Source organism: Pan paniscus, chromosome 20 (assembly GCF_029289425.2).
Source record: "Pan paniscus chromosome 20, NHGRI_mPanPan1-v2.0_pri, whole genome shotgun sequence".
In the NCBI taxonomy this organism is placed as follows: Eukaryota; Metazoa; Chordata; class Mammalia; order Primates; family Hominidae; genus Pan; species Pan paniscus.
The window spans coordinates 46,110,658-46,127,418 of record NC_073269.2 but is presented as its reverse complement, the minus strand read 5'-3'; the positions used below and the strand labels follow the sequence as shown (position 1 = coordinate 46,127,418).

Below are 16,761 nucleotides of genomic sequence, written 5' to 3'. Positions count from 1 at the left end.
AAGAGGGTCTGGTGCCATGGCTCACACACCCAGAACTTTGGGAGGATCACTTGAGGCCAGGAGTTCGAGACCAGCCTGGGCAACATAGCGAGACCCCTGTCTCCACAAAAAATTGAAAATTAGCCAGGTGTGGTGATGCGTGCCTGTGGTCCCAGCTATTTAGGATGCTGAGGTAGGAGGATCAGTTGACCCCAGGATTTCGAGGCTGCAGTGAGCTATATGATTGCACCACTGCTCTCCAGCCTGGGCAAGACAGCAAGACCTTGTCTCTTTACAAACAAACAAATAAACAGAAATAAGAAACGGTAAAGAGAGCACTAAAGAATACCACCAAAGCATACACAGGAAGTAGCCCCCACTCTAGGGCTAAGGTGAAAGCCTCATGGAAGGGAGAAATTGGCCCCTCCTCTTCAAGGAGGGGAGAATCAGCCCCAAGGCTGAGTCCAGTCTCACTGCAGCTGTAGCCCACTGGGTGGCACAGAGGTTTCTGCAGGCTGGACTTGGCAAGAAGGGAACCCCTCACTGGGAAGCCAGCTGCGGCCAGTGGCACTCGCTGAATGTGGCCCCGCACCCTGGCCAGAGCTGGAAGGACCAAACTGGCTAGAAGCCAGACCAGGAGCCCCTCCCTCCTGCAGTGACTCTCCAGCGCCCTCTGTTGACAAAGCTTAACTCCGTGGGTGTATTTGAAGCTGAGAGGCGGTACATAGATAATGGACACAGGAGGAAGGAGATGTTTGAAGGCTGGCCTCTCCCACACAGGGGTTCCGCAAGCTGGGGTCACAGATGTAGTAACTGTACGAACAGGGTCTCGGACACAGAAACCCTCCAGGACAGGGCCTCAGCAGTGAGACACGCTCAAGGGTACTGTCTTGAATACAGCAACCCTCAGGGATGGAGTCTTGCACTGAGGGAGCCCAGCCCATGAGACTTAGCTAGTTAGGGTCTCAAACATTTCAAATCCTGCTGAGACCCTGGCGCTGGGCTCTTGCCAGAAGATCACCCCAGGGCCCTAGTCTTGGGCACAGAGGCCTCCAGGACCTAGAGAAATTGGAGACCAATTTCTCAAATGTGGAGACGTCCAGGGGGCTGAGGTCTCAGGCATGGGGGACCCTGAGACCTAGATCTTTTTTTTTTTTTTTTTTGAGCTAAGGTCTCACTCTGTGGCCCAGGCTAGAGTGTAGTGTAGCTTACTGCAGCCTCGATTTCCTGGGCTCAAACAATCCTCCCGCCTCAGCCTCCCGACTAGTGGGGGACTACAGGCACACACCACCATGCCTGGCTAATTTATTAATCTTTCTGTAGATATGGGGTCTTACTATGTTGCCCAGGCTGATCTCAAACTCCAGGGCTCAAGCGATCCTCCCACCTCAGCCTCTTAAAGTGCTGGGATTACAGGCCTGAGCCACCACACCTGGCCTGGGGCCCAGGTCTTGAACACAGAGAACCCTGGGGCTGGTGTCTCAGACATGAATGCTCTCAGGGCTGGCATCGCAGACACAAGGATGCCTGGAGCACAGATCTCAACTGGGGTCAAGTGCACCTTTTCTCTAAAGGGCTAGATGGTAAATGTTTAAGCTTGCAGGCTATACCTTCTGGATCACAACTACTCACTCTCCCACTGTGGTGTGAAAGCAGCCATAGCCTATGTAAGTGAAGAGGGTGAGGTTCCTATAAAACTTAAAATACAAGAACAGGGTGAAATCTCAAGCAAGGGCACCATGGAAAGTGCACCTTAAACAGACCCAGAGCCTTGGTCTTTGCCTTGGTCTTAAGTGCGTGGACTCCAGGATCTCAGTCTCACACAGCAAATGGCAGGGCCTCAGTCTCAGAGGCAGGGGAACTCTAGGTACTGGGTCTTGGCTGTACAGACCTCTGGGGCCCAGGTCTCAGGTATGGGACCTTTGACAGCCGAAACTTAGACACAGTCCACCATGGGGCCTCAGTGTCAGATGTGTGGGACTCCCAGGAGCTGGTCTTGAAAATAGCAGGCTGGGCATGATGGCTCATGCCTGTAATCCCAACACTCTGGGAGGCCAAGGTTGGCTGATCACTTGACGTCAGGAGCCCGAGACCAGCCTGGCCAACATGGTGAAACCCTGTCTCTACTAAAAATACAAAAATCAGCCAAGCATGCTGGTGGGCACCTATAATCCCAGCCACTCAGGAGGCTGAGTCAGGAGAATCACTGGAGCCCAGGAGGCAGAGGTTGCAGTGAGCCGAGATTGCACCATTGCTCTCCAGCCTGGGTGACAGAGAAAGACTCCATCTCAAAAAAACAACAAAACAAAAGAAAATATAAAAGCAAACTATAGGAAATGGGTGCTAGACATGAGGACTCTGGAATGTGGTCTTGCCTGCAGTAACCCTCAGATCCCTGGCACAGACTGGGGTAGATGTGGAGGGAGCGGCCATGCTTTACAATGGGCAGCCCCTCAAGGTCCTCCTCCCTCTTCTGTCCCCAGACCCGTGCCATGGCGTGACATGCCGGCCACAGGAGACATGCAAGGAGCAGGGTGGCCAGGGCGTGTGCCTGCCCAACTATGAGGCCACGTGCTGGCTGTGGGGCGACCCACACTACCACTCCTTCGATGGCCGGAAGTTTGACTTCCAGGGCACCTGTAACTATGTGCTGGCAACAACTGGCTGCCCGGGGGTCAGCACCCAGGGCCTGACACCCTTCACCGTCACCACCAAGAACGAGAACCGGGGCAACCCTGCTGTGTCCTACGTGAGAGTCGTCACCGTGGCTGCCCTCGGCACCAACATCTCCATCCACAAGGACGAGATCGGCAAAGTCCGGGTATGTGTGGCAGGATGGTCCCCTGAGGTCCCCAGGAGGGCAGGAGGGATCCTGACGACCACAGTTAGCAGCTCAAGGCTCTTTGTCTTCACCTGGGCCTGAAACAAACTGTCAACAAAAAGAATAATTGCAGCAAAAATATCACCCTGTTACTGGGAATTAAATGAGCCTAGCCCCTTGCAAAGGGCTTTAACATGGACCTCAGCATTTGCCTTTTTTATAGACCTGGGTTTCAATCCAGCCTCTCCTCCTTATGAGCTATGTGATGCTGGGCAGTTCACTTGGTAGGCCTCAGTTTCCTCATCTGTGAAGTGGGCATCATATCAGGGCCTCCCCCACAGCAAGGCGGTGCATGTCACATGCTGAGCTCAGAGTCTAGTCCAGGTGAACAGTCGTTTGAGTGTCTGTGAGGGAACAAGTGAGAGGCCCAGAGACCAGGACACGGAGAGAAATACAGGGAGATCGGGCCAGGTGCGGTGGCTTACGCCTGTAATCCCAGCACTCTGGGAGGCTGAGGCGGGTGGATCACCTGAGATTAGTAGTTCGAGACCAGCCTGGCCGATATGGTGACACCCCCATCTCTACTAAAAATACAAAAATTAGCTGGGTGTGGTGGTGCTACTGTATTCCCAGCTACTCTGGAAACTGAGGCAGGAGAATCACTTGAACCTGGGAGGTGGAGGTTACAAGAGCCAAGATTTCCACACTGTACTGCAGCCTGGGTGACAGAGCGAGGATCTGTCTCAAAAAAAAAAAAAAGAAAAGAAATATAGGGAGATATGTAGGGAGATCCGAGGAGACAGATGGGCTATCCTTTCTGCCCAGGGAAATGGAGATGGAGCTTAATGGTAGCTCACAGAGAGAAAATGAGGGATGGAGCAGAGTAGGCACTGGATAAATGATAGTGAGTGAGTGGAAGAGACACACAGAGAATGAGGGTAGGAGGGAGGAAGGGAAGAGGAGGGAGAGATAGACAGAGAGACAGAAAGAGAGAGAGAGAAGACCAAGTGATATAGACTTAGGTGAAGACAGAGGGAGAGAGACACAGAGAGACAGAGAGACAGAGGAGGGAGATAGAGATCAAGGGAGAAGATCTAGAAAAAGTAAAGTGAGGTTTCATTCACCAAGACCTGGGCTAGAACAACTGTCCAGTGTGTCAGATGACAATCCAACTATCGGGGGAAGGCCTTGGCCTCTCCCAGCCCCCGGTGGGATGAGAGAGAGGGAGGCAGAGGGCCAGAGCTGGGGCTGTAAAACCTCCAGTGACCCGTTTGCCTTCCCTCCTTCCCCCAGGTGAACGGTGTGCTCACAGCCTTGCCTGTCTCCGTGGCCGACGGGCGGATTTCAGTGACCCAGGGTGCATCGAAGGCACTGCTGGTGGCTGACTTTGGACTGCAAGTGAGCTATGACTGGAACTGGCGGGTAGACGTGACGCTGCCCAGCAGCTATCATGGCGCAGTGTGCGGGCTCTGCGGTAACATGGACCGCAACCCCAACAATGACCAGGTCTTCCCTAATGGCACACTGGCTCCCTCCATACCCATCTGGGGCGGCAGCTGGCGAGCCCCAGGCTGGGACCCACTGTGTTGGGACGAATGTCGGGGGTCCTGCCCAACGTGCCCTGAGGACCGGTTGGAGCAGTACGAGGGCCCTGGCTTCTGCGGACCCCTGGCCCCCGGCACAGGGGGCCCCTTCACCACCTGCCATGCTCATGTGCCACCTGAGAGCTTCTTCAAGGGCTGTGTTCTGGACGTCTGCATGGGTGGTGGGGCCCATGACATTCTTTGCAAGGCACTGGCTTCCTACGTGGCCGCCTGCCAGGCCGCTGGGATTGTCATCGAAGACTGGCGGGCACAGGTCGGCTGTGGTGAGTGTTGGGGGAGCAGAGGCGGGGCTGGGGGCGGGGTCCCGTCTCTTTGGGGCTGGTTTGGTTTCACTCTGGTCCTTCTGGGTCTCTTTGTTTTCTTTTCTCTCTGTTTGTCTCTCTGTTTCTTGGTGCTCATCTCTGGGCCTCGCTTTGCTTGTCTCTATCTGTCTGTTTCTCATTCTCTAGCTCCCTCAGTTTCTGCTTGGGTCTCCTGGTGTCTCGCTTTCTCCCATTTCTTTCTCTGTGTCCTCTCTCTGTGTCTTGTTTTCTGTCTCCCCCTTTCTCTGTCTGCTCCCTAGTGTCTCCCTCTGTCTCCTCACACCCTGTCCTGGGACCCCACCCCTAACATCCTTCTCTCTGTTTCTCTCCTTCCTGCTCCTTCATCTGCCCACAGAGATCACCTGCCCAGAAAACAGCCACTATGAGGTCTGTGGCCCACCCTGCCCGGCCAGCTGTCCATCCCCTGCACCCCTTACGACCCCAGCCGTATGCGAGGGCCCCTGTGTGGAGGGCTGCCAGTGCGACGCGGGTTTCGTGTTAAGTGCTGACCGCTGTGTTTCCCTCAACAACGGCTGCGGCTGCTGGGCCAATGGCACCTACCACGAGGCGGGCAGTGAGTTTTGGGCTGATGGCACCTGCTCCCAGCGGTGTCACTGCGGGCCTGGGGGTGGCTCGCTGGTCTGCACACCTGCCAGCTGTGGGCTGGGTGAAGTGTGTGGCCTCCTGCCATCCGGCCAGCACGGCTGCCAGCCCATCAGCACAGCTGAGTGCCAGGCGTGGGGTGACCCCCATTACGTCACTCTGGATGGGCACCGATTCGATTTCCAAGGCACCTGCGAGTACCTGCTGAGTGCACCCTGCCACGGACCACCCTTGGGGACTGAGAACTTCACTGTCACTGTAGCCAATGAGCACCGGGGCAGCCAGGCTGTCAGCTACACCCGCAGTGTCACCCTGCAAATCTACAACCACAGCCTGATACTGAGTGCCCGCTGGCCCCAGAAGTTACAGGTGAGGAGGGCTGTGGGCCAGACAGGAGCAAGTGCCAGCTCTGGGGTTGCCTGAGATGGTAAGGGCTTCACCATTCCCCTGGGCACCTTTCACAGCTTAGCTGGGGCATGATGGAAGGGTCAGAGTGTAGGCCTAGGAGCCTGATGGCTTGGCACAGCGGCTTCTTCCTCTCTGAGCCTAGTGTATTCCTCTGTAAACTGGTCTAAGAAAAGTACCTGTTTTTGAGAAGGATGAGGAGTCAGTGACATGAGCCAATAGAGGCTCTTTGTTTTTCTTTTCTTTTTTTCTTTCTTGCTTTTCTTTCTTTCTTTTCTTAGCCTGACTCTGTTGCCCAGGCTGGAGTGCAGTGACAGGATTAGGGCTCACTGTAGCCTGGAACTCCTGGGCTCAATCCATCCTCCTGCCTTGGCCTCCGCCTCCCGAGTATCTGTGACTAAAGGCACACGCCACCACGCTGGCTAATTTTTCATTTTTTTGTAGAGATGGGGGTCTCACTATGTTGCCCAGGCTGATCTGAACTTCCGGCGTCAAGCGATCCTCCCATCTCGTCCTTCCAAAGTACTGGGATTGCAGGCTTTGCCACCAGGCCCGGCCTATAGATGCTGGTTATTATTTTCAGCGGGAGGTGACATGCCCTGGGTCCCACAGCTAGTAGGTAGTGGGGCCAGGATTCAAACCCGTGTTTGCTCCGTTCACCGCTCCCCCCCTGCCCGCAGGTGGACGGTGTGTTCGTCGCTCTGCCCTTCCAGCTGGACTCGCTCCTGCACGCACACCTGAGCGGCACCGACGTGGTGGTGACCACAACCTCAGGGCTCTCGCTGGCTTTCGATGGGGACAGCTTCGTGCGCCTGCGCGTGCCGGCGGCGTACGCGGGCTCTCTCTGTGGCTTATGCGGGAACTACAACCAGGACCCCGCAGACGACCTGAAGGCTGTGGGCGGGAAGCCCGCCGGATGGCAGGTGGGCGGCGCCCAGGGCTGCGGGGACTGTGTGTCCAAGCCATGCCCGTCGCCGTGCACCCCAGAGCAGCAAGAGTCCTTCGGCGGCCCGGACGCGTGCGGCGTGATCTCCTCCACCGACGGCCCGCTGGCGCCCTGCCACGGCCTTGTGCCGCCCGCGCAGTACTTCCAGGGCTGCTTGCTGGACGCCTGCCAAGTTCAGGGCCATCCTGGAGGCCTCTGTCCTGCAGTGGCCGCCTACGTGGCAGCCTGTCAGGCCGCTGGGGCCCAGCTCGGCGAGTGGAGGCGGCCGGACTTCTGTCGTGAGTACTGCTCCATGCATGGTCCCCATAGTAGGGTCTCTCCCTGCCCTTCCCAGGACTGTAGGACAGCAGCCCCTTCCTCCTCCGTGAGGCTGAGGGTCCACCTTCCTTCCCGAGCTCGGTATCTCCTGTCAGGAAACACCTTGGCACTCACACACTGAAATGCCCCAAGTCAGGTACTGCAGTGAGAGAGAGTCAGTTAGAAACACCTAGTCAGAGTGTGGGCACGGTGGCTCACGCCTGTAATCCCAGCAATTTGGGAGGCCTAGGCTGGCGGATCACCTGAGGCCAGGAGGTCGACACTAGCCCGGCCAACATGGTGAAACCCCACCTCTACTAAGACTACAAAAATTATCCCGGTGTGGTGGCGGGCACCTGTAATCTCAGCTAATCAGGAGGCTGAGGCAGGAGAATCACTGGAACCCAGGAGGCAGAGGTTGCAGTGAGCCGAGATCATGCCACTGCCCTTCAGCCTGGGTGACAGAGACTCCATCTCAAAAACAAAAAACAAACAAACAACAAACAACAGAAAAAAAAAAAAAGAAAGAAAAAGGAAAAAAAAGAAAGAAAAGAAACCTGGGGTCCAGGACACTCTTAGGGATTGGTGATCCATGCTTTCAGGTATCCAAGGCATGTAGATTGGGATGGCTGACCCTGCCTCTGTCACATCGCAAAGTACCCCTTGTTAGGAAGACCTAGTGAGTTTCAGCTGGTCAGAGGGCCCAGGTCTGTTGCACACACTGAAATACACCTAGTCACATAGAATTACTCACATACCTTCAGTGATATCTGCTTAAATTTTATACTGACTGGTCAGATACACTCAGAAAGAATCAGGATCCTGGCATAGCCTTGGGCAGATCCACACGGATGCATAGTTAGATAGTCCTAGGCGGTTCCCTTCAGGCAGGTCTCCTGGTCACAGATACCCTGCCAGCTTCACCCAGGCACACCCTTAGGCAGACCATGTCAGAAGGACTCTGGGAGATGCTCCATATCAGACACCCACAGCTGGGTGCCCTCAGGCAGAGTCATACCCTGAGATACATGTGGCCCCATACCCCAGTCACATTCACACCCTGAGATATACCCATAGTCAGTTCTGATCTTGCATACCCCGAATAGATATAAGTGATCCATTTCACCCAGGTAAGCCTGGCTTACATAGTGAGACCCCATCTCTACAAAAAATAATAATAAATCAGCCAGATGTGGTGGCTCACACCTGTAGTCCCAGCTAATCGGGAGGCTGAGGCCAGAGGATTGCTTGAGGTTTAGGTGGAGGCTGCAGCGAACTGTGATTGCACCTCTGCACTCCAGCCTGGGTGAGATAGAGTGAGAGCCTGTCTCAAAAAAAAAAAAAAAAAAAATTCAGGCAAGCAGAGTCATTTGATCTTAAGAAATATTTGGTCAGAGAGTCCTGGGCATGTCCCCTCCCATTCCAGGTCCCACGCTGAGTCCCCCAGTTAGATGTCCTGGATCACATGTGCATACCCAGAGACGCCCAAGTTGGCCTGAGCAGTTTTCCCACTCAGGGCCTCCCAAGACCGCGACTCAAACACCTACCTGGCTGATGCCCACCTTGTCCCCACAGCCTTCCAGTGCCCTGCCCACAGCCACTACGAGCTCTGCGGTGACTCCTGCCCTGGGAGCTGCCCGAGCCTCTCGGCACCCGAGGGCTGTAAGTCGGCCTGCCGTGAAGGCTGTGTCTGCGATGCTGGCTTCGTGCTCAGTGGTGACACGTGTGTACCTGTGGGCCAGTGTGGCTGCCTCCACGATGACCGCTACTACCCACTGGGCCAGACCTTCTACCCTGGCCCTGGGTGTGATTCCCTTTGCCACTGCCGGGAGGGCGGTGAGGTGTCCTGCGAGCCCTCCAGCTGCGGCCCGCATGAGACCTGCCGGCCATCCGGTGGCAGCTTGGGCTGCGTGGCCGTGGGCTCTACCACCTGCCAGGCGTCGGGAGATCCCCACTACACCACCTTCGATGGCCGCCGCTTCGACTTCATGGGCACCTGCGTGTATGTGCTGGCTCAGACCTGCGGCACCCGACCTGGCCTACATCGGTTTGCCGTCCTGCAGGAGAACGTGGCCTGGGGTAATGGGCGAGTCAGTGTGACCAGGGTGATCACGGTCCAGGTGGCAAACTTCACCCTGCGGCTGGAGCAGAGACAGTGGAAGGTCACGGTGAGAGCAGATGGGGGGCAGGGGGCGAGGGGCCTGTGGGTGGGTGGGGCACAGGCAGCGCTCAGCCCAGTAGTTGGGGGCACAGAGATGAGAGTGCATGTGCGAGGCCTGGGGTCTCTGAGGACAGAAGATGCCAGTCAGAACCCAGAGTGGGAAGCCAATGAGGGAGGTGTCATCAGGCACTTGGGAGCTGCTCCCCCATCTCTGTCCCTCAGTCTCCACCCTCTCTTTACCTCCAGGCATTGACTTTTCTCTCCAAATTTCTCCCACCCTCTCCTCCCTCCCACTCCATCCTCTCCCCACCTCAGTCCTGGATTCTGCCCTACTCATCTCCCTAGTCTGCCACTTATTGGCAGGATGTGGTGCCATCAGAGGTTGAGAAAGTCCAAGTCTGGAGAAGCTTCACGGACAGAGGACAATCTGTGGGTGACACTCTCACCCCCTTAACAACAACAACAGCAGCTATAGTTTCTATACAGCTGACTGCACACCTTTTGGCTGCCAGGCACTTCATGTCCATGGTGTCTGTATGCTTGCAACAGGGGCTGCAGGCACTATGACTTGCTTTATTTTTCAGAGTGGGATGGCCCATCACTGGCCCATAGTCCCCCAGCAAAGGTGGAGCTTGAACCCCGTGCTGCTCTGCGGTGCTTTTCTTACTGAGAAGATTTGGTCTCATGTGGAGACTGGCATCTCAGTTATAGTGGAGGGGTTTCCCCTGAGATCCCACTGAAACACAGACACGCAGCTGTTTTTCTAGTGGCAGTATTGGCGAAGGTGCTGATCAATTACTGACTTAATCTGGCCAACTGGAGAGGCGTGACTTTTTTTTTCTTTTTTTTTTTTTTTGGCACAGAGTCTGGCTTTGTCACCCAGGCTAGAGTGCAGTGGCGCGATCTCGGCTCACTGCAACCTCTGCCTCCCTGGTTCAAGTGATTCTCCTGCGTCAGCCTCCAGAGTAGCTGGGATTACAGGTGTGCAACACTATGCCCAGGAAATTTTTGTATTTTTAGTGGGGACGGGGTTTCACCATGTTGGCCGGGCTGGCCTCCAACTCCTGAGCTCAGTGATCTGCCGGCCTCAGCCTCCCAAAGTGCTGGGAATAGAGGCATGAGCCACTGTGCCCGGCCGACATGCAGGACTTAATTGAATATATTCCCTAATGTTTCCGAAGCTCCTAGAATAGCCCCTGACATACAGCGCCTAAATAAGTAGGAGTTGTTGATGTTCTTGTTAGTTGCTTCTTACTGAAACCCCCAGCTTCCCTACAAATGTGGGAGCTCTTATTACCCCGCAGTTTACAGCTGAGGAAACTGAGGCAAGGCTAAGTCAGTTGCCCTTACCCACCACCCAGCCCTGCTTGGGAAGTGTGGCAGTTGACCATCTTTTTAGGAGACTCAGCCAGGAGCATGTCTTTCTCCTGCCTTCTCCTCTGATTCTTCACATTTCCAAAAGAATCCAGTGTGCACTGTCTGTGATAAGGAAGGGTGAGAAAGCATGTTAATCAGGGGTTGATGTATTTATTTATTTTTTAGAGACAGGGTCTTGCTCTATCACCAAGGCTGGAGTGCAGTGGTGTGATCCTAGCTCACTGCAGCCTCGAACTCCTGCTCTCAAGCAATCCTACCACTTCAGCCTCCTGAGTGGCTGGGAGTACAGGCATGTACCACCATGCCCAGTTAATTTGTTTTCTTTTTTATTTTGTAGAGACAGGCTCTCGATATATTGCTTAGGCTGACCTTGAACTCCTGGGCTCAAGTGATCTTCCCGACTTGGCCTCTCAAAATGCTGGGATTATAGACATGAGCCACTGTGCCCTGTCCAGGGGTGGATTTACCAGGCTTTGTTGGAGCCTAGTAAATCTTTAACTGAAACCGCTGGTCCTCAGCTCATAGGTTTAAGTTCATTTCCCCAAGAATTTAGCCTAACTTTCCACTCGCTGATGCTTTAAAGCAAAAACCTATGGTGTCTGTTTACTCTTCAGAAGAAAAACCTCCATTCATAGCTGCTAATAACAGCAAATGCTCCTGAAGCATGCATGCTATGCCAGCGTTTCTCAGCACTTTACAAATATTAATTTATCTGATCGTGACAACAGTTCCATGGGGCAAACACCTTATTCCCGCCTGATAGATGAGGAAACAGAAACAGGGAGAGGTGACTCACTTGCCCAAGATCACAAAGAGGGTAAGGGGGAAACTGTTTGAACTCGGGCAAGTGGCTCTGGGGGCGATTGCTTATTAATGACTGCAGCAAGTGGTAAACAAAGGATAGCTGGAGGCTTGTTACTTCATCGAGACCTGTATTCGTTTCCCGTGGCTGCCATAAAAAATTGCCACGAACTTGGTGGCTTAAAACACTAGAAATGTATGTTCCACAGTCCTGGGTGCCAGAAGTTCAACATCAAGGTGTCGGCAGGGCCGCACCCCCTCCAAAGACACTGGTTGGGGGATCTTCCTTTCCCTTCCCAGCTCTGCAGACTCCAGGTTCTCTGGGCTTGTGACAACACCATTCTAATCCCTGCCTTCATCTTCATGTGGCCCTTTCTGTGTGTCTCTGTGTCTTTTTCTTTCTGGCTCTTATAAGGATACTAGTCATTGGATTTAAGGCCCAATTTAATCCAGGATAATCTCATGTTGAGATTATTACCCTGATTACATCTGCAAAGAACTTTATTCCGAGTAAGCTCACGCTATGGGATTCTGGGTGAATATGTCTTTTGGGGACCACCATTCAATCTACTATCAGGCCCTGTTATTATATCCATTTAATAAATAGGAAACTGAGGGCCTAAGAGGTGAGGTCACAAAGATCAGCATCAGGCATGGGCTTGAACTAGGGTCCCACCCTCACTCAAAGTCTACTTTCTGAAGCGTGGCCTGCCTCTCTCCCCTCCCAGGTGAATGGTGTGGACATGAAGCTGCCCGTGGTGCTGGCCAACGGCCAGATCCGTGCCTCCCAGCATGGTTCAGATGTTGTGATTGAGACTGACTTTGGCCTGCGTGTGGCCTACGACCTTGTGTACTATGTGCGGGTCACCGTCCCCGGAAACTACTACCAGCTGATGTGTGGCCTGTGTGGGAACTACAACGGCAACCCCAAGGATGACTTCCAGAAGCCCAATGGCTCCCAGGCAGGCAACGCCAATGAGTTTGGCAACTCCTGGGAGGAGGTGGTGCCCGACTCTCCCTGCCTGCCGCCGCCCACCTGCCCGCCGGGGAGCGAGGGCTGCAACTCCAGCGGCGAGTGTCCTCCCGAGTTGGAGAAGAAGTATCAGAAGGAGGAGTTCTGTGGGCTCCTCTCCAGCCCCAGAGGGCCACTGGCCTCCTGCCACAAGCTGGTGGATCCCCAGGGTCCCTTGAAAGATTGCGTCTTTGATCTCTGCCTGGGTGGTGGGAACCTGAGTATTCTCTGCAGCAACATCCATGCCTACGTGAGTGCTTGCCAGGCGGCTGGAGGCCACGTGGAGCCCTGGAGGAATGAAACTTTCTGTCGTGAGTGAGGGAGAGCCGGAGGGGCAGGGAGGGGAGAGCTTGAGGCACAGAAGGGGTAGACCCTGGGCCTTGCAGTGCCTCCCTCCCCAGGGCTCTGATCGGTACCCCCTCCTTGCAGCCATGGAGTGCCCTCTGAACAGTCACTACGAGCTCTGTGCGGACACCTGCTCCTTGGGCTGCTCGGCTCTCAGTGCCCCTCTGCAGTGCCCAGATGGGTGTGCTGAGGGCTGCCAGTGTGACTCCGGCTTCCTCTACAACGGCCAAGCCTGCGTGCCCATCCAGCAATGTGGCTGCTACCACAATGGTGTCTACTTTGAGGTAGGAACCTAGTCATCTGGGGCAGAATATGGGGCCTCACCCCTCACACTGCTCATCAGCCCCACAGCCTACTTGGCCTCTTATTTATTTCTTTTAGAGTCAGGGTCTCACTCTGTCACCCAGGCTGGAGTGCAGTGGTACCATCATAGTTCACTGCAGCCCCAAATTCCTTGGCTCAAGCAATCCTTCACCTCACCTCCCAAGTACCTGGGACTATAGGCGTGCACCACCAAGCCCAGCGAATTTTTAATTTTCCTGTGGACACATAGAGATGGGGGCGTCTCACTATGTTGCTCAGGCTGGTCGTGAACTCCAGGCCTCAAGCCATTCTCCCGCCTTGGCCTCCCCAAGGGCTGGGATTAATGGCATGTGCCACCATGCCCGACCCACTGAGCCTCTTTTTTTTTTTTTTTTAAGATATAGTCTTGCTCTGTTGACCAGGCTGGAGTGCAACCTCCGCCTCTCGGGTTCAAGCTCACTGCAACCTCAGCATCCCAGGTTGAAGCAATTCTCTTGTCTCAGCCTCCCGAGTAGCTAGGAGTACAGGCACGTGCCACCACACACAGTTAATTTTTTGTATTTTGGTAGAGGTGGAGTTTTGCCATATTGGCCAGGCTGCTCTCGAACTCCTGACTTCAAGTGATCCTCCTGCCTTGGCCTCCCAAAGTGCGAGCATTACAGGCATGAGCCACCACAGCTAGTCCACTCAGTCTCTTCAATGTCTCTTGTATCCACTCCTTTCCCTGTCCCCATGGCCCTCCCTTGGTCCAGCTGGTCCTCTCCCACCTGGGTCCCTCCCAGCTCCTACCTCTGCTCCCTCTGGTCCACCCTCCACATGGGAGTGGTAAAGATCTTTCTAAATATGACCACGGGCTCTGAAGCTTTAAACCCTCCCCTGACTCCCCAGGTCAAGGGTGGCTTTGCCTTCCAGGTCTGGACGAAGGGAGCCTTTCTGACCACAAAGACAAGATTTTCATGTGTTATACCAGCTGCTAACACCCTCTACTTCCCTCTCCCACTCTGTCCCCGTTGGTCTTTTTTCTTTGACTGGAGCATGTATTTGTCTAATGTCCATCTCCCTTGCAGGACTGTGAGCTCTCCTAGGGGTGGAACCCTCTCTCTGTTGTTCTCCTCACATAAATAATATTAATAATAACAGAAAATGTGTAGATAGTGCTTACTATGTATCTGGTACCGTTTTAAGTGCTATGTGTGCATATTTTTATATATGCATTACATATCTAAAAACTTTTTATTCTGAAAACGTTCAAACCTGCAAAAATCAAGAGAAAAGTGGAATGACTGTCCATGTACTTACCCATCACTTAGCTTCAAAAATAAGCCACATTCTCCGGATCTTGTTTGATGTCTACCCCACGTACCTCTCCTATCTGAATGTTTTAAAGGAAACCCTTTTCTGTTTTTTTTTTTTTTTTCTTTGAGATGGAGTCTCGCTCTGTCACTCAGGCTGGAGTGCAGTGGTGCAGTTTTGCCTCACTGCGAGCTCCACCTCCCGCGTTCACACCATTCTCCTGCCTCAGCCTCCGGAGTAGCTGGGACTATAGGCGCCCGCCACCACGCCCGACTAATTTTTTGTATTTTTAGTAGAGACGGGGTTTCACCGTGTTAGCCAGGATGGTCTCAATCTTCTGACCTCGTGATCCACCCGCCTCGGCTTCCCAAAGTGCTGGGATTACAAGCATGAGCCACCGCGCCCGGCCTACCCTTTTCATTTTATCTGAATTTTACATGTCTGAATATAACTTGGTTATTATCTGAATATAACTTGGTTATTATCTGAATATAACTCAGTTATATTTCCAAAGGCAGGCGCTACTATCATCTGCAATCTGCAGATCATGAAACTGAGCCATAAAGAGGTGAAGTAACTGCCCAGAGTCACACAGTTTGGAAACAGCACAAACGGGCTTCAAGCCCAGGCGATCTGCCCTTAGTTACCGTGTCACACCATTTCTCCTACAGCAGACGTTGAGTGGATATTTTGGAATGAATGAGTAAATGAAGAAAAGTGAATGAACCAATGAATGATGGCCCCAAAGCCATGCTGTGCCTCAGCTTCACAGACAAGGGGCCATCCTGCTAAGAGATGTCCCTTGTCTGTGACGTCTGCCAAACCCCTCTGTGCCCAGAACACCAGAGATGTGAGTCGGCTCCCACCCGTGGTGCCCCTGATGGCCATTCCCTCTCTCCCCACAGCCGGAGCAGACAGTCCTCATTGACGACTGTCGGCAGCAGTGCACGTGCCATGCAGGTAAAGGCGTGGTGTGCCAGGAACACAGCTGCAAGCCGGGGCAGGTGTGCCAGCCCTCCGGAGGCATCCTGAGCTGCGTCAACAAAGGTGCTGGGCTGGGCTGGGACTGGGGCTGATGGGACTAGGGATGGAGGATGGGGACTCTGGAGCTGAGGGTGGTGTGACTGGGGTGTCCATGGTGGGAGGTGCACAGGACTAATGATTGAGGTCGCAGACCTGGGACCCCTAGGCCAGGTTTCACAGGGCCAGGGCCACCTACTTTGGGAGGTAGGGACCCTTAGGGAAAATCCAGGCTGTGGAGACCCTCAGAGGTTTCTCAGAGTGGATGTCAGAGACCCTCGTTATAAGGCAGGGATGGGCGCGCCATTGCTCTAATGTGCTGCATGGCAAATATTTAAGCTTGCAGGGTGCATGGTCTCGTTCCAGCTACTCACTCTGCCACTGTGGCATGAAAGCAGCAGTAGACTATGTAAGTGAAGAGGTCAGGCTCCTATAAGACTTTAGAATACAGGAGCAGCAGCCTAGGGGGCCATCGTGAGTAGAACACTGATGTGTGGGATTAGGTGTGGGGTTCAGACACTAGCACCAAAGGGCAGGGGAGAGACTGGGATCCCAGGGGCAGGGACAGCGAGCAGAGTTCTGAGTCTCAGGCACAGAGACCCCACCAAGGCAGGACATTGGATATGGGGACCCATCTCAAGTGGAAGATCAGGATTTCTAGGAGTATAGTCTCCGATGTGGGAACCCCCCCAGACTAAATGTGGGACACAGAGCTACTACCGCCAGTGCTCATTTCTTAGGGTGAAGAGCAGAGAACCCTCCTCCCCACAAGGATGAGAGAATAGGAGCTCCAGCACCAAGGGGTAGGGGTTGAGACCCTAAGGGCTGATGAGCAGGATAACAGGGACTCACAGGAATGGGGGTTATATCGCTCAGCATCCAGTTGAGAGACAGAAAGCACACAGCCATTTGAATGAGGAAAGTTTAATTAAACAATCATTTACTTATTAATAGGAGATTAACTATTAAAGGGTAAAGAGGGCCTGGTGCGGTGGCTCACACACCCAGCACTTTGGGAGGATCACTTGAGGTCAGGAGTTCGAGACCAGCCTGGGCAACATAGCGAGACCGCTGACTCCACAAAAAATTTAAAATTAGCCAGGCCTGGTGATGCATGCCTGTGGTCCCAGCTATTCAGGAGGCTGAGTTGGGAGGATCACTTGAGCCCAGTAGTTGGATGCTTCAGTGACCTATGATTGCACCACTGCCCTCCAGCCTAGGCAAGACAGCAATACCTTATCTCTTTACAAACAAACAAACAAATAAGTAAATAGAAATAGAAACGATAAAGAGAACACTAAAGAATACCACCAAAGCAGATATAGGAAGTAGCCCTCACTCTAGGGCTAAGGTAGAGGCCTCAAGGAAGGGAGACATTGGCCCCTCCTCTTCAAGGAGGGGAGAATCAGCCCCAAGGCTGAGTCCAGTCTCACTGCAGCTGTAGCCCACTGGGTGGCACAGAGGTTTCTGCAGGCTGGACTTGGCAAGAAGG

At 53.8% G+C, this 16,761-nt stretch overlaps 1 protein-coding gene across 4 annotated transcripts in view; it reads left to right on the top strand.

Moving 5' to 3' along the window:
• The window catches only part of FCGBP (Fc gamma binding protein), a 106,377-nt gene that overhangs the window by 71,052 nt on the left and 18,564 nt on the right, over positions 1-16,761 (top strand). For 3 of the 4 annotated variants that reach the window (XM_055103614.2, XM_055103615.2, XM_063600265.1), the window contains 8 exons: positions 2,463-2,800; positions 4,094-4,667; positions 5,062-5,678; positions 6,395-6,938; positions 8,533-9,125; positions 12,025-12,619; positions 12,738-12,937; positions 15,155-15,296. In XM_055103614.2, the coding sequence (XP_054959589.2) occupies positions 2,463-2,800; positions 4,094-4,667; positions 5,062-5,678; positions 6,395-6,938; positions 8,533-9,125; positions 12,025-12,619; positions 12,738-12,937; positions 15,155-15,296 (3,603 nt within the window). The remainder of the gene's footprint in view (positions 1-2,462; positions 2,801-4,093; positions 4,668-5,061; positions 5,679-6,394; positions 6,939-8,532; positions 9,126-12,024; positions 12,620-12,737; positions 12,938-15,154; positions 15,297-16,761) is intronic. The other variant, XM_063600264.1, reaches the window with a different exon arrangement.